This window comes from Microtus pennsylvanicus, chromosome 10, assembly GCF_037038515.1.
Source record: "Microtus pennsylvanicus isolate mMicPen1 chromosome 10, mMicPen1.hap1, whole genome shotgun sequence".
In the NCBI taxonomy this organism is placed as follows: domain Eukaryota; kingdom Metazoa; phylum Chordata; class Mammalia; order Rodentia; family Cricetidae; genus Microtus; species Microtus pennsylvanicus.
The window spans coordinates 89,228,844-89,256,573 of record NC_134588.1 but is presented as its reverse complement, the minus strand read 5'-3'; the positions used below and the strand labels follow the sequence as shown (position 1 = coordinate 89,256,573).

The 27,730-nt window shown below is 40.0% G+C and overlaps 1 protein-coding gene across 3 annotated transcripts in view; it reads right to left on the bottom strand.

Annotated features, from left to right (window-relative positions):
• Positions 1 to 3,652: 3,652 nt before the first annotated feature.
• LOC142858950 (zinc finger protein 120-like) overlaps positions 3,653 to 27,730 on the bottom strand; it is a 35,878-nt gene continuing 11,800 nt past the window's right edge. Inside the window, exons 2-7 of one of the 3 annotated variants that reach the window (XM_075989029.1) lie at positions 22,521 to 22,647; positions 22,265 to 22,325; positions 19,769 to 21,146; positions 4,673 to 4,778; positions 4,254 to 4,377; positions 3,653 to 4,090 (exon numbers count right to left, since the gene is read on the bottom strand). In XM_075989029.1, coding sequence (XP_075845144.1) covers positions 4,316 to 4,377; positions 4,673 to 4,778; positions 19,769 to 21,146; positions 22,265 to 22,325; positions 22,521 to 22,647 — 1,734 coding nt within the window. In that variant the 3' untranslated portion in view covers positions 3,653 to 4,090; positions 4,254 to 4,315. The remainder of the gene's footprint in view (positions 4,091 to 4,253; positions 4,378 to 4,672; positions 4,779 to 19,768; positions 21,147 to 22,264; positions 22,326 to 22,520; positions 22,648 to 27,730) is intronic. The other 2 variants (XM_075989028.1, XM_075989030.1) reach the window with 2 other exon arrangements.

Genomic DNA, 27,730 nt, shown 5'->3' with positions numbered 1-27,730 from the left:
TTGAAAATTACCAGCATCTAACACAGTGCCTAGCCATAGTAAGATGTATCTAGCAACAGGTAAAGAAATTCTTGGGAATATGCTCAGAGGTTGCACCTAACCTGCACAGGACCCTGAGTTTACTGCCCAGCATTTTTAAAAGGAGAGGAAAAACTGTTCCTAACTTATTTGTCATAAATGCCTAAACTTATTGTTATCATGTGTGTTGGGTGAGAGGTGTATGTGTGTGGTACTTGCTCCTGAGTGTGTGGGTACATGCCCAAGAGGGTGAGGCCAGAGAGCTCATCAGGTGTCTTTCTCAATCATACTGCTAGCCTCTCTAGCTTATTTATTTATTTGTTTATGTATTTATTCATTTATTTTGGGTTTTCAAGACAGGGTTTCTCTGTGTAGCTTTGTAGCCTATCCTGAAACTCTCTCTGTAGACCAGGCTGACCTTGAACACACAGAGATCCACTTGCTTCTGCCTCCTGAGAGCTAGGATTAAAGGCGTGCGCCAACGCCCAGCTTTCCTCTCTACCTTATTGCTTTGACACAAGGTCTCTCTGTGGACTAGAAGCTTGTGATTTGGGCTAATCTAACTGACTAGAGGTCTCTCTGGATTCACCTTATGTATATGGCCACCGGTCCTAGCATTACAGGCATGTTCAAACTCTAGGTTCTAGGAATTCACTCTGAAGTTCTTACCTTATGGTTGCAGATCAAATGGGGCCTGGCTCTAACCTCTAACTTTTTGTTTTTCTTTCTTTTTTTCTTCCTTTCTTTCTTTTTGATGGTGGATAAATATTTTGCAGTCTGTAGTTTTTTTTAATGCATTCTTACCTGTTAAAACATGCTAATACAAGATTAAATTGCATTCATAGAAATCCTCTATGGACAAAATGCAGCAGCTGAACAGTGTGAACCAGGAAGCCATGATGAAGCTGGAGAAACTCAAGGAAGTGGGAGCTTTACAAATAAGACAAATCCAGCTTCCGGGTGCGAACCAAGCAGTGAGTAATTGATTTCAGTGCCACCATCCACAGCCAGTCTCACTGTCTGCCTGAACAAATGGGAGGCTGTTTCAGTCCCCGTTTCTAAAAACAAATCTGTGTTTTCCTTCCCTGGCTCTGAGTTGTCATTGGTTCTTTCTTGTTAGCGTGTTGTCTACCTGCCCCACTGCAAAGCTTTGTCCTGTGTGGAGGGTTGTTCACTCCAACCAGCGGGAGTCCCAGCATCACCCCTACTGCTCGCTGTGCAAAAGGATCAAAATCGGAAGTACAGCCAACTGAGTGTGTGCTGTTTTTCGCTATTGTAGAATGAAGTTGTTCTGTGGAGCCGTCATAGATTGAGGGCTGCCTGCGCTGACTGTGAGCAGTCAGATTTGGTTTGCTTGATTCTAGTCTATTGATGTCTTTGAGGTTGTCTGTTTAAGGTCTCTGGTAAAACTGCCTTTATAGGCAGCAGTAAATTAAGAGACTGGGAGTGAGAGACACATATTACAATTTAGCATGATAGAAATAAATCCCAAACTAAATCTCAGGACAATGAGAGCTGGGAGAGAGTGTCTGCAGCGTACGATGCAAAGCATTGCTAAGCTGGTGGCAGGGCTCATATTGGGTTCCTAGTATGTGAAGAGTTCTTATAGACCGAGAGGATAGATGTTAACTTTATAGAAACACAGGCAAAGGCAGAATCAAAATAAATGGCTAAAACTGTTGGGGGAGCCTGCTTGTTCGTTCCCGGCTGCTCAGAGCCAAAATAACCATACATAATCTATATTATTTGTAATATTGTTTGGCCAATAGCTTAAGAGTAATTTTAGCTAACTCTTATATCTTAAATTAACCCATTTCTATTAATCTGTATATTGCCACTTGGCTGTGGCTTACCAGGTAAAGTCCTGTCCCTGGTGGAGCTACTTGGCTTCTCACTGACTCTGCCTTCTTTCTCTTCCTCTGTCTGCTTGGAACTCCCACCTTGCCCCATTGGCCAAAAGAGCTTTATTCATTAACCAATAAAAGGAACACATAGAAGGACTTCCCACACCACTTCCCCTTTTTTGTTTAAATAAGAAGGAAGGTTTTAACTTTAACAAAGTAAAATTATATATAACAAAGCAGGTATCATTTCCGCCTAGCTCTACTTTGCCCCATCACAGGCCAAAGCAGCTTCTTTATTCATTAACCAATAAAAGCAACACATATACAGCAGGACTTCCCACACCATAAGACCTTAGATAGTCTAAAGAAAAACTTAGACCTTTGGATATTGTCGTAGTTAGGGTTTCTATTGCTGCAAGGAAACACCATGACCAAAGAGCAAGTTGGGGAGGAAAGGGTTTATTTGGCTTACACTTCAGCATTGCTGTTCATCACTGAAGTAATTCAGGACAGGAACTCTTAACAGGGCATGAACCTGGAGGCAGGAGCTGATGCATAGATGGAGTGCTGCTTAATGACCTGCTTCTCATTACTTGCTCAGCCCTATCTTCTTACAAAATTCAGGACCAGCAGCCCAGGGATGGTATCACACACCATTGGATGGGTCCTCCCCCACTGATGACTAAATGAGAAAATGCCTTACAACTGGGTGCCAAGGAGGCATTTCCTCAGCTGAGACTCCTTCCTCTGATGACTTTATAGCTTGTGTCAAGTTAAGACAGAACCACTGAGTACAGATAAGTAGGACGGAAAGGATGGTAGCATAGGAGAGTGTCTGGTCCCACACTGGGAAGTGTGTGGTGCTGAGAGCCAAGGCCCAGTTAGGGAAACTAGCATTGACGTCATAGGAATACTGTGGTCATTCTGGTGGGAGGGACGGTGGATGGGTGTGTGCATGTGGGGCCAATGAGATGGTATAAAATTGAAGGCTTTCATCTGATTGTTTTTCTTCCAGTAGAAGATAAAAGTCATCTATTAAATGGTTATATTGAAGGTATATAATTCAGAAACAAGGAATCAGACCCTTTACTTCATTATCATATTCAAATTTAAGAATGCACTCACTGTTTTGATCTTTTTTTGTGTGTGTTAAGTTCGGTTCCAGTTGAAGAGCAAGAAGAGTTCAAGCAGTATATGAATGACATTCAGGAGCTGCAGTACTTGCTGAACCAGGAGTTTAGGCAGAAAGCGGTATGTGCGGGCCCTTTAACATGTGGCTGTGGGGGGACACACAGCTGGCTTTCAGTTACTGAAGACACCATCAACGTGTTGCTGTGCCTGTTTGTGTTGCCAGGCTGTGTGCATTATGGATGCATAGAATTCTTGAGTATTCTCTTGTATTTGGTTCTGCTGCAGCTGTGGTACCCTGGGCACTGCAGCAAACGCTCAAGGGGCGTTGGGTCAGTTTGTGTATTTGTGGGAAATATGGTAGTGTTCTACATCTAGCTTGCACGAGCTCAAAATACTTAGTTCCCAGCTTCAGGCTAGCTTGTGGTACTTTCCCTGTAATTCTGTGAAGCTGGGGTTTGGGAGGTTTGTCATGATTTTTAAAAAAAAGCAAAAGGTGAAAATCAATGAGAAATATGATAATTTTCAGGTCTCAGCTGACTCTAAGTTGCCTGAGTTTTTGTGCTGCTCAGTAGATCCCACAAACACCTAATAAGTTACTGTTTAAAAAGGAACTTTCCCTGTCAATATGCATATTAATTTTTGAAGTGTTACGGTGTTGCTAGGACAGATTATGCAGTTCTTTATTTTTAATTGCTAGAGTATTAGCGTTAGACAAGGGGGAGGTTGATTCGGGCTCAGTCTCAGAGGGTTCAGTTCATCATGACAGGAAAGCACGGCAGAGTAGCTTATTGAATGAGAAAGGGAAGCTGAAAGGAGTGTTCCCAGATGCCAAGGCAGTGGGCATCCTCCTGGGGCCTGCTTTCTCGGGCAGGTAGCTCTGCAGCCTCCTGACAGCCTGTTCAGGTTTGATCCATCCGTTAGGTCAGAGGCCTCATGAGTTAGTTGTCTCCAGAATCACTCTCACATGCACAGCGACAAGCGAGCCTCACCAGTCCAAGGCTTTCTTAATCCATTTGTGCTTCTGTGAGACTCCCCATCAGGCCTGAGGATAAAGAAAGTTGACACCATCTGATCTTCTCACTTCCTCTTTTTCTTACCTTTATTGAATAAGGAAGTAGCTAGTGGTTTAATTTTTGGATTTCGAATCATTAACACAATTGGTTTTTTTTTCTCTTAGACAGTGCTGCAAGAGGGGCATGCCCCCCAAAAATCAGATATTTCAGAGAAAACCAAGCATTTGGTAAGCATCTCCTCTGTTACCTCGCGTTTGAAGTTTGAGTATCCTGCAGTGTTTGAGCTGTGTGACTGTCAGTAGTTCTCTGTCACCTTTTCCCTTCAAAGGTGTCCCACCACCTGGCAACTTTTTTCAACTTAAATCCAGAAACTGTTATAAAAAAAAAAAGAATAACATCAACACATGGAAATGTATGAAGAGAATAAAACGTACCCAAAGTTAACCATATAGGAATGCTCTTCACACACACACACACACACAAACATATACACATACACACACACACACCCTTTAGGTATTACTTTGGGTACCAGCAGAACAAAAGTAACTTTTTCAAACTCCAGCCATGGCATGCAGTTAATATTAAAACATATCAATACATTGTGATTAAATGCATGTAATTTATACATATAATAAATACATAATTAAAAATTATGATTTTTACATTGTGTGCCGTGCTGCTTATGGAAGGGATATAGAGGATGAGGGGAGATTTTCAAGGATCCATGGATATTCTTGTGAACAGGATGCTGTGGATCTCGGAGATGCCCCTGAGGGTGTAGAAGGAGCTGCTGGCTGCTTCCCGCCACCCGGCTCCCACACGGCTAGCTTTACCCAAAATAATTACACAAAAACTGTATTCATTTAAACACTGCCTGGCCCATTAGCTCTAGCCTCTTACTGGCTAACTCTCACATCTTGATTAACCCATTTCTATTAATGTGTGTAGCACCACAAGGTGGTGGCTTACCGGGAAGATTCTAACCTACATCCATCTTGGGCCGGAGCTTCATGGCGACTGTCTCACTGCCTTCTTCCTCCCAGCATTCTGTTCTGTCTTCCCCGCCTACCTATGTTCTGACCTATCAGGCCAAGCAGTTTTCTTTATTAACTAACCAATGAAAGCAACAGATAGGTAGAAGACACTCCTACATCATGAGGGTGTTTAGTGTCACACAAAGGAGCTTGATCTGTAGTCACAGCCATAAAGCAGGCCAGGGTGGTCAGAATTCAGTTTTACCCGGTTACAGCAAGCATGAGCAATGCTGTTGGATTATTCAAACAGTAGTAACCAGTGTTGTTGTCTGGCCTGATTGGTGAAAATGTCTCTCAACAGAATGAACTAAAGTTGTCAATGGTTTCTTTGAAAGAAGCCCAAGACAGCTTGAAGAGTAAAATTGCGGACTCCCCCAAGAAGGTAGAGATCTGTAAAGAGAAGATGAAAGACACTGCCCAGAAGCTCCGGAACTCCCGCGTGAGCGTCCTGTGTCGTGTTACTTTCTGAATTACCTAGTGTCTGTACAGATTGTTCTCTTTGGTGGAGTGAAGAGGAAAGGACACAGCTCCAAGATAACTGCTGACTCACTGCAGCAGCTACGGCTCTGCGCTGCTGAGCCTTGTGGAAGTGCTATTGTGTTCCTATGAGAACGAATCACTCCATTTTAGAGAAGAAAGGTAGTAAACAATTTTGCAAATAATTAGTAACTAAAAATTACAGGGTGAACTATGAAATTATAGAGTGTGTCGGTGAGCACAGGGATGTGAGAAATCTTTGTTTCTCCTGATCAATTTTGCTTCAAATATAAAATCGCTATAAAAAGTTAAGTCAGTTTTCAAAGTAGCATTAAAATAGAGGATGCTTGAAATAAGGAAATGAGAGAGCTCAGTTTGTATCTGTGGGAGTCTGGTAGGAGAGGGCATGGGAATTTGTTTTAGCGTCTGATCACTCAAGGCAGAAGAAACATGTTCAAGACCAGGGGCTCCTGTGAGAGGAGGAGTGAAGTGAGAAGGGACAAAGCTAAAGGTGCACAGACAACTTCATTTCTGTTTTGAATCAAGATTTAAAAGTTATCATATCCAAGTAATTCCCAATAGTGAAAATTGTCACTAATTATAAAGGAAAAAAATCATCAAAACAGAAATGGAGCCCAGGAATAGATTTGAAAGTTTCTGGAGAATGGCTTCCATATTTAAAGCTGATGGACCTTGGAGTTTATCTACGTGGTAGGGTATGCTTACTCAAGCCCTGGACCTGACCCCACCCTCCAATGAGAAGGGTTGTCTGTTCCTCTAGGAGAAAACAGCTGGTTATTTATGAAAATCAATCTTTATGTGGATTAGAAGTTTAAAATTTAACAGATTTAGAACATTCATATCATCTTTGACCAAATGAACACACACACCCTACCTCCACAGTCTGATGTTTTAGCCGAGACTAACCTGGAACTCCTGATTCTCCTGCCTCAGCCTCCTGATGGCTTAGATTATAGGCTAAATGTTTTTAGATTGACATGAAAACCTAAAACCTATAGAGAGACAAGACCTACTGAAACAGTTTCTGTGCCTGTAAAGAGTTTTGTTTAGGTTTTATCAACTGGACGCAAACCTGGACATATTTGGGAAGAAAGAATCTCAACTGAGGAGTTGTCTCCATCAGATTAGCTTGTAGGACATTTTCTTTACTAGTGATGGATGTGGAAGGGTCCAGATTCACTGTGGGCAGTGCCAGCCCAAGGCAGATAGTTCCTGGGTTTTATAAGAAAGCAGGCTGCATAAGTCAGTAAGCAGTGGTTTGTAGCATTAGGTCCTGCTTGTTGGGGTTTCTGTCCTGCCCAGTTCCCACAGCCAGCAAGTCCCAAAGAAAATCACACAGTGGCCTCCATAACTTATAAACTGATTGGCCCATTAGCTCAGGCTTCTTAAGAGCTCTTGTAGCTTATATTAACCCATTATTCTCATCTATGTTAGCCACATGGCTCAGTACCTTTTTCAGCAGGGAAGGTCACATCCTGCTTCTTAGGCAGTCTGGGTAGGACTGTAGAAAAAGCTTCCTTCTTCCCAGAATTCTCCTGTTCTCATTGCCCCACCTCTACTTCCTGTCTGGTTTTCCCACCTATACTTCCTACCTGGCTACCAGCCAATCAGCGTTTATTTAAAATATGATTGACAGAACCACTGTGGTTCATGGCCTCTTCTTCAGTTCCTGTCTTTAGGTTCTTGCCTTGAGTTCCTGCCCAGACTTCCCTTCATGGCTGACTGTAAGATGTAGGCTAAAATTAACTCTTTCCTCCCTAGGTTGCCTTTAAAATTTATTTGTTTGTTTGTTTGTATTTTGTGTGTATGGGTGTTTTGACTGCATGTATCTCTGTGGACTGTGGGCCCGGTGCCTTTGGAAGCCAAAAGAGGGCATCAGACCTCCTGGGATTGACATTGCAGACAGTTGTGAGTCACCATGTGGCAGTTGGGAATTGAATGCAGTTCCGCTGGAAAAACTAGCGCTCTTACCCACTAAGCCATGTCACTAGACAACCCCAGGTTGCTTTTGATTGTGGTCTTTATTACAGCAACTGGAAGCAAACTAAGACTTGAAGGAATATTAGATCCATTATACACAAAGAGTATTTAGAAATTCATAAAATAAATAGAAATGAAAGGTGAGCAATACAATTAGGTCCTTTTCTGAGGAGAAATTTAACTGGTTAAACAGGTAAGGCAGGGAGTTGCTTAATGGGGATAAGGAAAGATGTCTGCAGTGATATGTGGTTTGAGTAAATATACATTCCTTTTGTATTTTAAACAAGATTATCTTTTTAAAGAATCTTCAGATGCTAATAATAGTCATTATATAAACAACTAGAAAGATATTAATAGATAATGTGGCTTCCCTGAAATATGAGAAGTAGTTCAAGAATCATCAGAACACGCCTGTGGATTGTTTTGATCCAGACAACCACGGGGCTTTGTAGCCACAGACAAGCATTTGCAAGCTAAGCTGTGCCCAACCAGAGTGAGCTCTTCCCCCCACACACAAAGAATCTTTGCAAAACTAGTAGTGAGTGGTCAAGTATTCAGAGGCTGCCAGCCCAGCCAGGGAGTTGCAAGGATCACTTAGGACTACTTAGGACGAGGCAGGACCAGGCAGGATAAGGCAGGAACACACTAAACTCTGTGTCTGTCCACTGGCTCCCACCCAGCCACGGGAGAACCCATCACACCAGCCGCGAGCCTCAGCAGGCCGCTCCACCTAGTCTGTGGACAGGGGCCCCTCACTCGCCAAGGCCGGCCACTCCTCCACACTTAAGGACATTGGCCCCTTACTCACCTTGGCCCACAGTTCCTCCCGTCTGTGGAGAGCAACCCCTCACTCACTCACCATGGTGCAGCTGCTGAGCTGACATGCTCTCTCCCCACAAGGAAGCCCAAGAAGCAGCACATGAGAGAGATTGTGATTTCTTCATGAAGAGCTGAACTGGAAGCCTGGCTCCCAAAAGAACCCTCCCATTTAACTGGTGGGTCTGCTGGAGACTCTGATTGGCTTGTGAGGTCTGAGTGACAGGACCAGGTGAGCAGAAGGGACACAGCATTGTGTTCCCAGCCCTGGCTGCTAATTTAAAGACAGATCTATCCCAGATTGGCTTGAGATTTATGCCAAATTCAACAGCAAGTCTCTTGATCAGTTGTATAAGGAAGTATACAAATTCAGAAAGAGGCTAATCAGACAATGTTGTACAAGAGGAGCTTTGGGTAACTCAAGAACATTATAAACAAAGTCCGCAGCAAGGTTGGGACTGATAACAACAGCCCCTTCTGTGAAAAGTCTTGGGTTCTAAGGCTCTGAAGCAACCCTTTCCCAAAGGCCCTGGCCCCAAATCATTACCAGCTTTCCCAAACATATTCCCAAGATTAGAGGCAGAGCTCTAATTTGCTCTATACGTCAGGGCCTCAGAGAAACCTCCCAAAGCCTAGGCAGGTTGTCAAACTCATGGAGGCCTAGTTTCAAGTATCTTCTAGAAGTTTTGAACTTAGCGTTTGATATTTAAGTGTAAGGTCCATTTGGAGTTAATTTGTGGGAGGTGTAAATGGCACCTCACGTACTGTGTAATGCACTACTAAGTTGCAACACAGAAGAGTAAAACTGGTGATATAAAGGATTGGCCAATGCGTAGGAGAATTTGGCTGAGGGAGGGCTGCCTCTGAAATCCCCCAAAGACAAGTAGTATGTTAATCAGGAATGTTAGAGATTTGGATGCTAAAATGTTAATGTTTATTTACCTTTTGTGTATACAAGTCTGTAGTGAAAACAACAAGTGAGAGAGGGCCTGTGTAAAGGACACTCTATAGGCTAGAGCATCATAGTTTTAAGAGGGATTTCTTAGTTGTGTTGTACTGGATGCTGTAAACATCAATTCCATGAAGTTTTGTTACATATTTGTTGTTTCTTGGTATCAACTACATACTCACATTAAAATCCAAAAGCATGGTTATAGGAGTGATGCCATGTATCATACGAAGAATGTCTTGTGTTTTATTCAAAGTTTGATACCTACAAATAGTTTGTACCTAAGAAATATTAATTTGTTACATTATCTTTTATAGTTTTGATTCATCTTTCTTTCATTTAATTATTATTACTCAGAACTAGCTGAAGACAAACGATCGGTACCTTCCTGTGATCAACTGTGCCTGCTTACAAAGGATGACCACGACCAGGCTTGCTGACTGTTGATATTCTGACATGAAAAGAGGTATCTCCTCCAGCAAGTGTATAGTCTCTTTTCCAGGCAAATGTATACAGTTCATCACTAATGATATGTGACCTTGTGGTTTTAGGGATGAGCAGAGTACACAGCCTGGGAAAGACTTGGGAGGATGTAGATTCTGTATATGCACCTATGAGAAAGCCATCTTTACAAGTGGGAATTTACCTTGAGTGCTATCAGGCTTACTTCCTACATCAACTGAGAAAAGTAATATGAGTGTATGGGCAGTGGAAGAGTAGAGAGAAGGTAAGTTCCACATATGGCAGCCATGGGAGAGCCATTGTACATACTGGGTGGAGACATTCCTGTGTGGCTGCTTTGGGTATTTTAATTAGAGTTTCTATTGCTGTGAAGAGACACCATGACCACAGCAAAACTTAGAAAGGAAAATATTTGATTGAGGCCAGCTTACAGTTTCAGAGGGTTTAGTCCATTATCATCATGACAGAAAGCATGGTGGATACAGGTAGACACAGTGCTGGAGACAGAGTTGAGAGTTCTACATCCAGATCAACAGGCAGCAGAAAGTGACTATGACATACATCCTCCAGCAAGGCCTCACCTCCTAATAGTGCCACTCTCCACGGGACATTGGGGGTCATTTTGACTAAAACCACTACCGTATCAAAATCCTTGTGTCTTTTCAAGCATGCTCAGTAAGTAAGTTCAATAAACTCCTTGGTTTCCCAGGATGGACTCTGGTGAAATTGTACTTTGCATCTTCATTGGGACTTACAGTTGGGATAGACATTGCTTCCCCCTCCTCCACAGGGGAGAAAAATCTGATGACAGATCATAGACATATATGTCAATGTTTCTATTTCTCATGATATTAGAAAAAGGAAGCAGTACATAAAAGAACATGTTAGAAGAACATAAATGTATAAATGCCCTTAACGAAAAAAAGACTTAGATATATGAAGATAATGATGACTGGGTGGCTCCAGAATAAACAAGACAGGAAAGGTTTCGCAAGCTATGACGGCCTGAGTAAGTTGTTTAAGGTATATAAAGGATGAGATTTAGAGATCATATATTTATTGAAGTTGGCAAGGTCAGATATCAACTGTTTCAAGGACTTGCTAAAATGTATGTCAAACAACGTTTATTAAGATGTATCTGGCTATTGAAATATTATAAAGTAGTTAAAAGTACAAAACTGATGTAAAATTGATCTTCTAGGTGTTTAATAATCATTCTTAGAGGCTATTCTAATTCTTCCCTTTCCATACAAGGTCAATGAGGTCCCTAGGAACAAAGGCCATTGATCACTTATTGTCCAGTTCATGGAGGCCATGGAGAACCCACTCAATGAATCTGAAACATTATCAAGTCTAAAATGGAAGATCAATGTGGAAAATATTTCATCAAGGCTTCAAAGGAAGCCACAGTACATAAAGCACAGCCTTTGCATTATTCTCATATTGATAGACAAATGATAAAAGAGAGACTTGAAGAGTCTGAGGTTCCTTCCAAGCCCAAGTGACCTCTACGGACTAGTTTGTTCAACTGGCCTTGACAACACAGAAAGATTAATTTTGGCAACCTGCATTGTTCTTCAGTACTCAAGGAGAAAATTTAATCAAAGACTAAGAGAATTGGTAATAACACAAGGGATTGCATTCCACAGATATTAGATATAAGTCTATATGAGATGTTATTTAGATAACAAATTTCACTAATACTTTCTTCTTGATAAAAAGATGTTGTCCAGATGTGAGACATCAGACCTTGGCTCCAGAAACACGTTCCCACAGCAAAGAAGGACAGGGCATTTTTTTTAACCACTGAGTAGTACTCTAATATGTATATATTCCATACTTTCTTTATCCATTCTTCCATTGAGGGGCATCTAGGTTGTTTCCAGGTTCTGGCTATTACAGATAATGCTGCTATGAACATAGTTGAAGAAATGCTTTTGTAGTATGATTGGGCATCTCTTGGGTATATTCCCAAGAGTGGTATTGCTGGATCCTGAGGGAGGTTGATTCCCAATTTCCTGAGAAACCGCCACACTGATTTCCAAAGTGGTTGCACCCAAAAAGATGAATATGGTATGTATTCACTCATTAGTGGACTCTAGCCATAAACAAAGGGCATTAAGCCTATAGTTCACAAGCCTAGAGAAGCCAAATAACAAGGTGAATCCAAAGAAAAACATATATAGATCCTCCTGGAAATTGGAAGCAAACAAGATCACGGGGCAAAAGTTGGGAGCATGGGGGTGAGGGTAGGGGTAGGATGGGGCTGGAGAAGTAGAGAGGGGGAGAGAGAAGGGAAAGACTGGAGAGAGCTTTGGGGAGTGGGAGGGTAGAAATTGAGGAAGGGTGGATATAGGAGCAGGGAAGAAGGTATCTACATTAAGGGAACCATTTTAGGGTTGGCAAGAGACTTGGCTCTAGAGGGGATCCCAGGTGCCCACGGGGATGTCCCCAGCTAGGTCCTTGGGCAGCAGAGGAGAGGGTGCCTGAACTGGCCTTGCCCCACTATCACACTGATGATTATCTCGAATATCACCATAGAATCTTCGTCCGGCGACGGATGGAGGTAGAGGCCCTCATCAGAGCAACGGACTGAGCTCCCAAGGTCCAGTTGAAGAGCAGAAGGAGGGAGAAGATGAGCAAGGAAGTCAGGACTGCAAGGGGTTGGTCCACCCACTGAGGCAGTGTGCCTGTTCTAATGGGAGCTCACCAAATCCAGCTGGACCCGGACTGAACAAGCATGTGATCAAACTGGATTCTCTGAATGTGGCTGACAATGGGGGATGGCTGAGAAGCCATTGATAAAGCCACTGGGACTTGTCTCTACTGCATGTACCGGCTTTTTGGGACCCTAGTCTATTTGGATGCACAGCTTCCTAGGCCTGGATGTAGAGGGGAGGGCCTTGGACTTCCCACAGGGCAGGGTTTCCTGCCCTCTCTTAAGGAGGGAAGGGGATGGAGGGGTAGGGAGGAGGATAAGTGGGGGAACGGGAGGGGAATGGGAGGAGGGGAGGAAGTGTACATTTTTTAATGGAAAAATAAAAATAAATAAAAGAATATGTCAAGTCTAGTGCAAAAGTTGGCAATATGTAAACACTTTCGTATGTTTTTACTACTTCAATTTAGGATCACTGAAAGAAGCTGTTTTTCCACAATGCTTCCAAATACTTCTTTTCTTGTTTCCTAATTCCCAGTCATCTTACAGAGATATTTTCTTAAGAGTTCCAATGTTGAAACACCCCTTATCCAACCACCATATATTATCATCAATTCCTAGCACCATCACACGACTTCTTTTTTGTTCTTTGTTTGATTGTTTGTTTGTTTGAGACCGGGTTTCCCTGTAGCTTTGAAGCCTGTCCTGGATCTAGCTATTATAGAGCAAGCTGGCCCCGAACTCACAGAGATCCCGCCTGCTTCTGCCTCCCAAGTGCTGGAATTAAAACCATGAGCCACCACTGGCCAACTTCACACAACTTAAATCACACACCAGGACATATTAACAAACCATTGTACATGCACTTGAAAAGCATAAAGTAATGATGTTTGTGAAGGAACTGATATATTCAAGTCCATTTCTTCATTGTACCTTTTAAACTCATAGTTTATTAAGTACATAGATAATTTAGCTCGTTTTTTAGGTGCCACATAATACCATTTTGAAACAACTTCTAAAAGTAGTAGTGAGGATAGATATCTCACAACTCTTACATCAGGTATTCCTGTAGCCTTTCTACTAGAACCTAAACCCATTTGACCTCTTCTACACTTTTCTACGATTTTTCCATGGAAGAATCCAATGGGACAAAATAAAATTGAATTGATCTTTAATCTGTCCCGCCATTGTCTTAACACAACTTCTCTTTCTGTAATAAATACCGAACTCACTCTCTCTCCAGGTGAATGAAAAGGGGTATTTATTATTTTAATTTAAGGAATATTTGTCAATGTCAGGGAACAGTATGCCATATCTCATTCATAAGCTGTATTTTATGGCATTACCATCTTGGATTATCTGTTGTGTGCTATAACTGCTTTTTGTTCAACACTTGTGGTCACTGTGTGGTCCTATAAGAGTAACCTCTCAGTGCCAGGCACTCTACCTATTTGGAAATCTAAGGTCAGTGAACAAGTTTTTAATCATCTCTGGTAGCTTCTGCTTGGAGACATGCTTCTGACCAGAAAAGTATCGCTCACACATATGATCAAGACTACCTGATTCAACATAAAAATGTTTGTCTCCAATGCTGGAGGTACTGCTATTCTAGAATTAATATGCCTTCCCAGAGATAAATCATTCACACATTCAAAATTTAATAGACATAAATTCCTTTACTAACAGTATGCATTCAGCGGTGGTTAATGCTAAAAGAGGAGACCTGTCCCAGATTTTGCATTCCACATACGCTGTCATCCTTAAGTCTTTTTTAGGTTCAGGCCTGAGGTTATACATTGAACAGTTTAGATAGGAACAGGAGAAAGCAAGTCTAGCCACTTAGGCAGATGGAGATTTACAGAGCAAAACTATCTTTTAGATTATGCATTATGATCAAAATAAAAATATAATATGATTTAAAGATATATATTTTAATATATGATCTAAAAGATACATTTAAGAGATATCTTGATGCCACAATCCTCACACACACAAAGGACATAGAACACAAATTTTAAAAAAATGTTATGGGAAAGTCACCTCTCCACATTGTGATTGTTCTTAAATCAACAGCTATTCTGAGCCATTCTAACCTCAGAATAAGCCTTCTTTTGCCTCCAAGCAAGCTGGCTCAGAGAAAGGCCACAGGTGCTTCTTTGATGGATAGCCATGACTGATGTTTATCTCAAGTCTGTGATTTCTGTACAGAATTTTATTTTTTTCAAGTTTTATTTTATGTACATGGGTGTTTGCCCACAGGTGTCTGTGTGCAGTGCCTGCAGAGGCCAGATGAGTGAATCAGATCCCTTGGAACTGGAGTTACAGGAGATGGTTAGCAATCATGGTTTCTGGCAATGTAACCCGTGTCCTCCGCAACAGCACCCAGTGTTCTTAATCGCTAAGCTATCTCAATCTTTAAATGAAAAGCTAAGCTGCATTTTCATTTAAAATTTATTTTTATACATTTTAATTAAAACATATTGTATCACTTTCCTCCTTCCTTGTCCTCTCCTTCTGTTCCCAAATTTTCCCCTTCTAATTCCTTCCTTGTGAAGTCTGTGTGAATAAGTGGATAAAACCTGCTGGGTCCATTTCTGTTGGTTTTGTGTTATGGTTTCAGAATTGAACATGCTGTTTCAGATACACAAATAGGGATTTTATCCCTGCCTGAGGCTAATTCACCCAACTGTGGAATTTAATTCTTTATTGAGCAACATGAATCTGACCCTTAAGTGATCTAGGTTGACTTGGACAGAAAACATTATCAAGAATAGAAAACTTGGATTGGTACATACCTCAGCTAACATTTGCTGGTGCCACAGCCCTGAAGTTCTAGGGCAGCAGGAATGACTATGGACACTGTCCTGAGCAAATCACAGGCTCCCTAGGTTCAATGGGCCTCCCACCATACCCTACTGACCATTCTCATTTTGGATAACTTTGAAATCCTGACATTCCTACCTCTACTTTCTAAGTATCATGGCTACACGTCTGTGCCAGCATGCTTGGCTTAGTTGGCTTCAACTTCATTTAATCAGTCATTAGAATGATGGGATGAGTAAGATGAGCAGTTACACTTAATTATATTAAAATTCCACCAATCTCCGTGAGCCTGGGTTTCAACTATCTGTAGAATAAAGACAGTACTGTGCTCTAGTCCCTTGATGAATTATAATACAAAGATAAAGAAAAACAATATTGCTCATAGTTGGAAGACAGTAGACTTTAAGACAGGAAGGCTGCATTTGATGGGAGTCTTCTTCTGTTACTGGAGTTAGGACCATAGCCTGTGTCTTTGCTACCCCAACAAGTCAGGCTCAGTCACTCACTCTTATTAAACCAGTGAAAAAACCAAATTACATTAGTACATTACCCTTAGTGGTGGTACATATCTTTAATCCTAACGCTTGGGAGGCAGAGGCATATAGATCTCTGTAAATTCAAGGCCAGCCTGGACTACAGAGCTAGTTCTAGGACAGCCAAGGCTACACACACACACACACACACACACACACACACACACACACACACACAAAAGAAAAACCTTTCTTGAAAAGCCAAAAAAAAAAAGTTATCTGTGATGCACCCATCTATATAATTCAGGTACACTGGAGACAAGGTGGGCAAATCTTTCTGATGTCTAGAAGAGCCTAGTCTATATAGTGAGTTCCAGGCCACCCAGAGTTTCATAGTGTGGAGAAAGATACCCTAATGTGGGAGTCCCTTCTGTGTGCTGTAATTACCATTAATAAATAAAGAAACTGCCTTGGTCTGTTGATAGGGCAGAGTCAGAGAGATGCCATGGAGCCACCGGAGACAGACGCTGGGAATTTTACCCAGTGAATCACAGTCACGTGGCCATACACAGATTAATAGAAATGGGTTAAATTAATATGTAAGAGTCAGCCAATAAGAAGCCAGAGCTAATGGGCCAAGCAGTGATTTAATTAATACAGTTTTTGTGTGGTTATTTCAGATCTAAGCTATCCAGGAGGCTGGGAACCAAACAAGCAACCTCCCCACAACACTGATAGTCAGAAATCGGCCTATACCTATAGCTGTGAAGGAAAGTTATCCTGTGATGTGGGATTCCCCTCTGTAGGCTGCGAACATGTTTTGTTACCATTGGTTAATAAAGAAATTGCTTTGTCCTACAGCAGGGCAGAATATAGTCAGGCTGGAAGAGATATAGAGAGAGTAGGTGGAGTAAAAGAGATGCAATGTAGTTGTTGAAGCAGAAAGGTGCCAAGAACAGAACCTTACCAATAAGCCACAGCCTTGTGGTGAGATTAATAGAAATGGGTTAATTTAAGATGTAAAAATTAGTTAATAAGAATCTTGAGCTAACAGGCCAAACAGTGTTGTAATTAATATATTTTGTGTGACTGTTTGGGTCTAGATGGCTCCGGAAACTGCCTGAGCAGTCTCCAACTACAATCTTGGATACCTACAGCTGACAGGAAAGCTACCCAGACTGTTATTAAGTCAGGCTATACCTGAAACTGTGGAGAAAGGGTACTCTGAGTACTTATAGCTCTAAAGTGAAAGGTACCCTCACTATCATGTCAGGACATACCTAAAGCTGTGAAGGAAAGTATACTGGACAACTACAGCTATGAGGAGAAAGGAATCCTGACTGTTGAGAAGTCTGTCTAGAACTGAAGCTGTGGAGGGAAGGTAGCCTGATATCTACGGCTCTGAAGGTACCCTGACTGTTAGAAGTCAGGCCATACCTACAGCTATGAAGGGAAAGTGTACTGAATACCCACAGCTATCAAGAGAAAAGGTATCCTTGTGGAGGTCCAAAACCTTGAACCTATTTCCACCTTTCCTGGAGGTCAGAGTTTGAGGTTGCTCAAAGTTGTTAACAGGCATGGCTACACACCCTGACCTAAGGTGTGGATGTTTTGCCTTTTGGACTTTAAAAGGGCCCATACAGATATATCTACTCCCCCTTGAGCAAAGGTGAGAGAATTCAAACATCCTTCTGCTCTTTCATTTGAAATAAGAGATTTGACCTAGGAAATCACTGCCTTTAGGATTCACTGCCTGAATAACAGAATGTTTTCTCAATAATTAAGAACTTGATGGCTCAAAGTATTGAAGCAAGTAACTGTTCTAGTTGTCCTTTGCATCATGTTAAAGCAGTCTTTTGTCTTCTTCCCCCTGCTGTATTGGGGTATAAATGTATATGGAAAATTAAATGCAGGCAGATTTACAGTATTCACTGGAACTCCCTCCCGGTACTATTTTATGCTTCTGTTTTATTATTTTCACTTTGTCTTCATCCTCTTATTTTTCTAATCCCTATGCCCCTACCCAGGTAAGTGGTATACTTGTCAAAGATGGTCCCTGACATATACTGACTATTGGGAAGTCCGGCTATACCAGAAGCTGTGTTCCAGTGGGAGATGTTCTCCCTGCAGGATGTAGCAATGGCTGCTCCTCTCCAACAGAGCCATCACAGCTAGGACCTGCTTCACTCTGCTAAGAGAGCTTCAAAGCAGAGACGTCTATTGCTGTTCTGTTCCACTTCCCTAAGGGAGTTTCCTAGCAGAGGTGTCCAATGCTTCTCTGTTCCACCCCACTAGGGAGTTTCCTAACAGAGATGTTAATTTTTTTTCTCAGCTTCAGCCCAAATTGTTACTTCTTTGCTTCACTGGAGTTGATGGAAAACTTTTGCAGAAATGTTGCAGTCTCTGGTGAAGAGTTGCTACTTCTGCTCTGCTCCTTTAAGGGAAATTTGCCAGCAGAGGTGACCAAAGCTTCTCTGTTCCAATCCACTACAGAGTTTCTTATCACTCAGGTGAAAGGTCTTCACCCAAAACTCATTCAAGAAATTCATTTGGAACGGAAGAATCCAGGAGAGGGGCTGCCTCTGCCAGGGCAGAAATGGGCAGATGCCAACTGAACAGGTACAGAACTTATATAGGAATTCTTAGGGGCAGAGTTTTCCCAGGGAGAAGAGTCTCAGGGTGGGAATTAATTAGATGTCAATCCCTGGTTTTGAACAATGCAGAGATAGGCTGGATTTCATGCTCAGGGGTTGGTAGAGCTCAAGTTTAGGGATTAGCTGGTTTTGTGCTCAGTCAGTCAAGGGTAGAGTATGTTTCTTTAGTTTCAGGGCCAAAGTGTGTTCTTTCACTGGCCCCTTATAACCTTTTGAGTCTGGTTTCAGGGTCAGGTGTTTCTTTCATTGGCTCTGGATTCAGGAATAAAGTGTGTTTCTTTATCTTGGTTTTGGAGTCAGGATGTATTTCTCTGGCTCTAGTTTCAGAGTCAAAAATTATGTATTTCACTGGCTCTGGTTTCAGGGTCAGGATGTGTTTCTTTGGCTGGCCCATTTACCCTACACATAGAGCTTCATAAATTCATTTTACCATGAGTTTGTAAGTATAAACAGTATAAAAAGGACATTATAATGCTTGAAAAGATTGTTAACACTGTCAAATTTATTTCTACAGAAGAAATAGTCTTGTGTTGTAGGCGGAAGACTCTTGTTCATTCCTGGCTGCCCAGAACTGAAATAATCACACAGAAACTATACTAATTAAAACACTGCTTGGCCTTAGCTCAGGATTCTTATTAACTAACTCTGACATCTTAAATTAACCCATCCCTATTATTTTGTATTTTACCACAAGACTTGTGATTTACCAGTAAGGTTCCAGGGCATCTGTCTCCTTCATCAGATACATGGAGTCTGACTCCACTTTCTTTCCTCCTCTATCTCTGCTTGGAATTCCTGCCTTGCTCCATTCTGCCCTGCCAGAGGCCCAAAGCAGCTTCTTTATTAAACAAGGTAACAAAATACATTCACAGAATACAGAGGGGAATCCCAAATCATTGTGTAGCTGATTATAAGTGTTTTGGCTAAAAATCTTACCAAATACTTTATAATAAGAAGTCCTCGGTATCTTTTTCAGGTTGTCAATGTCTATTGCAATATGCAAAGATTTTAACAGATTGTTTCAACAAAAAGTTTTACTCTTATATAAAGTACAAAACTTTATCACACTGGATACATTTATAGGGTTTCTCTGCAGCATGAATTTTTTCTCATGATTTAGATTATTCATATATGCAAAGGTTTTACCACACTGATTACATTCATAGAGTTTATCTCCGGTGTGTGATCTTTTATGCATTTGAAGAGTACTGTGAAGTGAAAAGGCTTTACCACACTCATTACATTCATAGGGTTTCTCTCCAGCATGTGTTAGTTCATGTCTTTGAAGATGACTATGATAAACAAAGGCTTTACCACACTAATTACATTCATAATGTTTCTTTCTACTATGGGTTCTTTCATGCTTTTGAAGATTACTGTGTTGTGCATAGGCCTTACCAAACTGATTACATACATAGGGTTTCTCTCCAGTATGTAGTCTTTTATGCCTTTGAAGATTACTGTGATGAGCAAAAGTTTTACAACATTGATTACATTCATAGGGTTTCTCTCCAGTATGGCTTTTTGCATGACTTTGTAGTAAACTATGACATACAAAGGCTTTACCACACTGATTACATTCATATGGTTTCTCTCCAGTATGGCTTCTTTCATGCATTTTTAGAGAACTGTGATAAACAAAGGCTTTACCACACTGATTACATTCATATGGTTTCTCTCCAGTATGGCTTCTTTCATGCATTTGTAGATTACTGTGCTGTGCAAAGGCTTTACCACACTGATTACATTTATAGGGTTTCTCTCCAGTATGGCTTCTTTCATGAATTTGTAGATAACTCTGATAAACAAAGGCTTTACCACACTGATTACATTTATAGGGTTTCTCTCCAGTATGGCTTCTTTCATGAATTTGTAGATAACTGTGTTGTGCAAAGGCTTTACCACACTGATTACATTTATAGGGTTTCTCTCCAGTATGGCTTCTTTCATGAATTTGTAGATAACTCTGATAAAGAAAGGCTTTACCACACTGATTACATTTATAGGGTTTCTCTCCAGTATGGCTTCTTTCATGAATTTGTAGATAACTCTGATAAAGAAAGGCTTTACCACACTGATTACATTTATAGGGTTTCTCTCCAGTATGGCTTCTTTCATGAATTTGTAGATAACTCTGATAAAGAAAGGCTTTACCACACTGATTACATTTATAGGGTTTCTCTCCAGTATGTCTTTTTTCATGAATTTGTAGATAACTGAGCTGTGCAAAGGCTTTACCACACTGATTACATTCATAGGGTTTCTCTCCAGTATGTAGTCTTTCATGACTTTGTAGCTGACTATGACGTGCAAAGGCTTTACCACACTGATTACATTCATATGGTTTCTCTCCAGTATGGCTTCTTTCATGCCTTTGTAGATGACTATGACGTGCAAAGGCTTTACCACACTGATTACATTCATATGGTTTCTCTCCAGTATGGCTTCTTTCATGCCTTTGTAGATGACTATGACGTGCAAAGGCTTTACCACACTGATTACATTCATATGGTTTCTCTCCAGTATGGCTTCTTTCATGAATTTGTAGATAACTCTGATAAACAAAGGCTTTACCACACTGATTACATTCATAGGGTTTCTCTCCAGTGTAAGTTCTTTTATGCATTTGAAGATGACTGTGATGTGAAAAGGCTTTACCACACTCATTTTCTTCATAGGGTTTTAATCTAGTATCTGTTTTTTCATCACTGTGAAGATGACTGTCATTTGCAAAGGCTTTAACACATTGAGTATATACAGAAGTTTTCTCTCTAGTTTGACTTTTTTCATGCCTACAATGATAATGGTACATGTGAAAGCATTACTACATTTAATACATTGTTGACTATTTTATCTGTATAAATTAATTTTACAATTTAGTACTATTTTAAAGAGGAGTTATATGTTAAGGAATTATATGTTTATAATCTTGTTTTTCCCCTTCATTAAGGCTTTTCATCTTTGAAGAGAACTGATAACAGTCTTTATTACATGGTTCACATTTACAGAATCTTTTTCTCTGCACAAGAATTTTCATGTATTTGAAGAGAACTGAAAAAACTCAGAGCTTTACCACTCTTATTGCATTCATAAAGTTTCCTATACTGTGAGTGATACTACATTTGCTAAGTGAACCAGGGCAAACAGAAATATTTACACAGTCCTAGTACTCATGGTGCTTTTCTGAAATGTGAGTTTGTTGATATCTTAACAAGGAGACTAGAAAACCAATTACTTTTATACTTGTACATCAAATTCAACAAGTATACTCAACATGGGGACTGCTACATATCTTCTATTTGTTCTGAGGGTATGTTATATCTTTTCACATCCCTATGCTCATGTGGCTCCTATACAGAGCAGCATAAGATATACCTAGTAAAGGAAGAATAACAAATATAGGATTTCCACATTGAGTTCACACAGTTTGACTTTCTGTCCTCATAGACTTGTGGTATCTGGATTAAGGCTTCTCCACAACAGTTGCCTCTTGATTAGTGACTCTAACTGCCTCCTCACTAAACTTAAAAAGTATATAGGTTAAACGACCCTTTCTATAGACTAATAGTGTATTAGAGAGTTTTAGATATACTTATCATCTTTTAACATGTATATCTTTTATAATATGAATAATATAAAATAAATGGATTGACAATTTTACAGTCTAGCTCTCATTGTATTATGATTCAAATGGTAATATAGGTTAAAACATTGTTTCCTTGACTTCTTTCTTAAAAGAATGACTTGCAAATGCAGCCTACCTATCTGAAATTAAGGTATATAACTTTGTGAGAATTTAATAATCATCAATGTACTTTATTATTTACACTGTTGTTTTTGTTTAAAACATATAGGATACATTACAAATTCTTCAGAGGTCCATTTGTATCAGCTTATCCATGAAAATTACCTTTCATGTCTTCTAGAACTTTGACAAAGTTCTTCAATATTATGGTCTTTCCAACTGTATCCTAAAATATAGTGCCAGAAAAATGTATGTTATATATTAAAACTTGTAAAAAATTTAGTTACCACTTGAAGCAAACCTTAAAACCATGCCTGACTTATTTACCCATTCTTCTTTCTCAATCATATTACAAAAGAGCACCATTAACCAATGAACAGTTGTCCCCTTATTTTAAACCTGAAAGATAGTTCAGTCTTACCTATAGTAGTGAGGTTTCTGTAGGTCTCCAGCATTACATCTTTGTAGAGACTCTTCTGGGAAGGATCCAGCAAAGCCCATTCTTCCCAGGTGAAGTCGACATGTACATCATCATAGGTCACTGCATTCTAAAATACCCCATACATGTGTACAACAGAAAGCATGAGTTTTACAACACTGTAAATATATACTTCTTTGACAGTAGAGTCATATAATTCTAGTGCTCCTCATACTTATTCCATGACATAGACATCATAATTTAATCACCAAGTCACTTTAGAAACAAACTGAGTAGGAGGTTCACCTCTGTCATTTCTGAACCCTTTGAATGGGCTATCACCTTGCAAGAGAAATGCCTACTAACCAACAATGAAAGATACATAAACAGATCAAGAGTACAGAGTACAGATAAGAGTAATTGTATGAATGATTAATCCCTAACTACAAAAAAAATGAGATGAAAAAACTGGAAAAAACTGGATGCACTGTATCATGCCTCTAATCCTTGCACTCAGAAGGCAGAGGCAGGTATATCTATCTGCCTCTAAGTTGAATATCAGCCTAGTCCATGCAATCACTTCTAGGAAAGCCAGAAATACATATTAAATACCTGTTTCAGATGAAAAAACAATCAAACAAACATAAAAGATAGAAATAACTTTTAGGTTTGCGCTGACGTTTCAACAAAGAGTTATGCATTCATTCACTTCTACTCTGTATTCATCTACCAGAAACCTGAAGTGCCCCAATTTAAACTGCAACATAAATAAGATTTTACTAAAGGCACTGTGTGTTTAAAAAGTTACAAATGGACAAATGAAAACAATAGCAATTAATATGCTCATTACAAATAATCAACACAGAGCAGGAAAGATGGCTCAAGAGAAAAGAGTCCTCCTAGTCTTGCATATAGGTGGGCTCAAGGACTTACATGGGGCATCATAACTATCCATTATTCCAAGTTCAGGGTTTCCAGTACCATCTTTTCATCAATGTAAGGACCAGGTACTCACATGGTGCATATCCATGCATACAGGTAAAATACTCTTTTTAAAATAAAAATTCAAAACAAACAAAAACAGGCAGGAAGAAGGTTATGTACCTACAATCCAATGACTCAGAAGGAACAGGCAGTATTAATGTCATGAACACATGCCATCCTGGGAAACATAATGAGATACCCTCTGTCAAATTTTGAAATCCAAGATATAGGTGAAGCTCAGTACAACAGCATATGTTTGATAGGAACAAAACCATCATACAACAATTTAAAAACAAAAAAGCCAAGAATACTGACTCACCTTTAATCCCAGCACTTGGAAATCAGAGTCAGAGGATCTCTGAGTTTAAAGCTAGCCTGATATATAGAGCTACTTTCAGGACAGCTACGTCTACACAGACAAATCTTGTCTTCAAAAATAAACAAACAAAAATGAAAACAGTAGGCTACCAAACCACCTTAGCACCAAATAGCAGTTAATTCTACTGAATCTTATGTGATTTAGTGATAGAGTTTATGATGGTGTGTGGAATGGAGGCTTAAAATAAATCTAACACCACCTCAGAATTGAGAAATAGATATTTATTTAGGGGTAAACTCACAAATCAGAATTCTCTGCTTGAACTGAGAACAGAGATCGAATGCAGCAACCCAGCAATCTGAAAGAGCAGCCAGGGAAGTAAAGAAAAAAAGGGGCAGATGCAGGCTCTGCATCCGCATTTATAGTATAAGAGGCCACGTCCCAGTAGGCGGGTAATCACAAGCTGTAAGATTTCTTACAGCAATGGTGGGAAAGTTATAACAGCAAAAGAAGAAAGCTACCTGATTAGTTTCAACCACAACACAGTAGGCACAAAGAGCAGGAAATGGGTTGAGACTTTAGAAATGCTTATTGTGATTTTCCCCTCTGTATGCTGTGATTATGAGTGGTTAATGAAGGAATTGCTTTGGGACTATAGCAGAGCTATAGGACAGGACTTAGGTAGGTGGGAAAAACTAAACTGAATGCTGGAGGAAGAAGGCAGAATCAGAGAAGTCATGTAGCCCCACCAGAGACAGAAGCTGGAAACTTTACATGGGAAGCCACAGCCACATGGCAATACACAGATTAATAAAAATGGATTAAATTAATATGTAAGAGTTAGCCAATAAGAAGCTAGAGCTAATGGGCTAAGCAGTGATTTAATTAATACAGTTTCTGTGTGATTATTTTGGGGCTGAACAGCTGGGAACTAACAAGAGGCTTCCCACAACAAACTGGTGCCCATGTGGCCAACTAAAGTCCACTTAAAATCTTAGAGAGATTGGAAAGGAATTCTAGACACTAAAAAATGAAGTTTAGTCGCATTTATGTCCCCAAATGGGCTTTGCTTACTGGTGACATACTGCGGCTCCCTTAAGAGAGGTTTTCCTGATTTAGAGGTAGCAGAAAAACGCTGTACCATTTTGAAATGCCGGCTTTCTGGGTGGTGCTGCCAGCACAAACTCTGACTCTTTCTGGAGGATTGGCTATGGGGTCTGTGAACAGATTGCTAATGGCAACTTAGACCCCCTGTGTGTCTGAAAATGGGGCAAGGCACATGGCTCTCGGAGACAACAAACATGCTTCTGCCATGTCAGACTGGGTGGAGCAAGCAGGCAGGCTGTATTTGCTCTACCAATGGCACAGCTTAAGTTCATAAGAAGTGCATAGTGTTTTAAGAAGCACTCCTGAACAGTAAAGAATTACAGATACACAATAGGACAGATTCATGCATAAAAGACCTCTAAATGGGGTATAGTGTGTTTAAAAAGTGTACATAGGCTTAGGAGACAGAAGAAAAAGAGTATAGAGAGTTATAAAAAGAAGTAAATGGTTTATAAAAAGATGAAACTAAGTCTTTAAAGAGACAGAGTACAGTCATAAATTAAAGGAGTAAAGATAATAAAATAAATATTAAAAAGTAATAGAATAAAACCAAATAAGCCACGTAAAAATGGACTATATACAGAGTGACTGGATTATGTATATTATTGTGTTTTCTTTGAATTTTTTGACTGTAAAGGAGCTAAGTAACCAACATATATACTTTAAAGGTATCATGTCTTTAGAATTTGGGTCTAAGGATTTGTTACTTTGGAAAAGAGGTTCTTCTTTTGTTTCCACAGAGGATGATAACCTGTGGAATCCTTCCAGACTAATGTGGTTTAATGAACTAAGACCACCCAAAAGGTTGCTGTGAACACCCCCCAAAAATTACTTTGCCAAATAAAAAGCAGAAATCAGTTTGGAGAGAACTATGCCCACATTCCCAAATACTGTTCATAAATGTTTGTTTACATTTAAAGGAGTGTATGCTACAGAGATTTGCATTGGTATGGATCTTGGTTTATTGATATGAATTTAAGGTCAATTTTATTATATGCATTTCTGCTCTTGATTAAGGTTTTGTATTTGTGCAGCTCATTTAAAAATGTAATGTATAATTAAAATATAGGTAAATAGTCATCTATAATAGTAATAGTCAAGCTTGTAGTCATGTTAGTTAGATTTTCTAGATGTACAGAAATGTATTTCAGAGAGATAGGGATTCTTCAAATCTTTCAGAGACTTTCAGAATATGGCATTTAAAATGTTTTAAGAGCCTAAGACTTTTCATGACAGTGAGACACATCTGCTCTTGGCGGCACCAATCTACTTCAAGAGGAAGATGGGCATTGAAGAGGCTCCTTACGGAGTTTGTTAGCCATTTGAGCAAGAAACTGTTCTTGCATGGACTGCTTGATGAACTGGACATGCAGGACCCACAAAGAAATGACTGCTGAACTTGGCTAAAGGTGAGATGATTCTTTGGGGTTCCTTATTCATGAAAGAGTCTGCCAGACATTCTGCAGGACACAGAAGAAAGCAACTGATGGACTTTTCCATTGCAATGCAGAACAGGTCTTCAAATTCCCTACTTCGTGGAAAAGTCTTCTGGATGCTATGGGCCTGTGGGATGAATATGGAAGCCCCAACATTACAGAACTTTGGGTGACTGTCCAGGCAGCAAGATGTCTCTGTCATTTCTAGAGTTTTGGAAGTTGCTTACAATGCATCTCCTGTTTACTTAGGTAATATTATATCCTTCTGAGGTCTTTGATGGAGTTGAAGAATTTATAGTTTTCCTTAGTTTTGAAAAAAGATAAAGTAGATGTAAATATTGTAACTGTAGTTCTTGCTTGATACCTGTTTTGCTATATGTAATTTTACTATGTTAAAATTAAAACCTTCTTTTTCATTTAAAGAAAAGGGGAGGTGATGTGGGATTCCTGTCTGTATGCTATGATTATCATTGCTTAATAAAGGAACTGCTTTGGGCCTACAGCAGAGCTATAGGAAAGGATTTAGGTAGGCAGAGAAAACTAAAGTGAATGCTGGGAGGAATAAGGTGGAGTCAGAGAGAAGTCATGTAACCCTGCCAGAGACGGATGTTGGGAACTTTACCCGGTAAGCCACAGCCACATAGCGGTACACATATTAATAGAAGTGGGTTAAATTAAAATGTAAGAGTTAGCCAATAAGAAGCTAGAGCTAATGGGCCAAGCCATGATTTAATTAATACAGTTTCTGTGTGATTATTTTGGGGCTGAGCAGCTGGAAACAAACAAGCGGCCCTTTTTACTACATCATATCACATCCCCAATGAGAGATTTCATCCAGAAAGGCTCCTCCTACTAGTGGTTTCACAAGCAATCAAATGAAATTTACCAAAAAGAGGCACATGTTAAAATACATTTTATCTGGGAGGTTTTTCATTCAATCAATTACATTCTGACCTGTGTCACTATAGGCTCATGGTCATCCATGAAGAAAATTAATTTAGTCACTTCAATGATATTCATATTCTGCAATAGCCCCTACACTGATCAAATGTTCAAAGTCTCTTCTGATGCTCAAGACAATCACTTGACAGTGACTTGTTGATAGAGGTTTCTGTCCAGCCACGTCCCATAGTCATTCAGTTCCAAAGAAACACATAGAGGTCTACACTAATTATAAACTGGTTGGCCTATTAGCTCAGGCTTATTATTAACTAATTCTTACATCTTACATTAGTACATAAACCTTGTCTGTGTTAGCCACATGGCTTGGTACCTTTTATCAGTGAGGCATTCTCATCTTGTTTCCTCTGCATATGGGTGACGACTGTAAACTGAGCCTTTCCTCTTCCCAGAATTCTCCTGTTCTG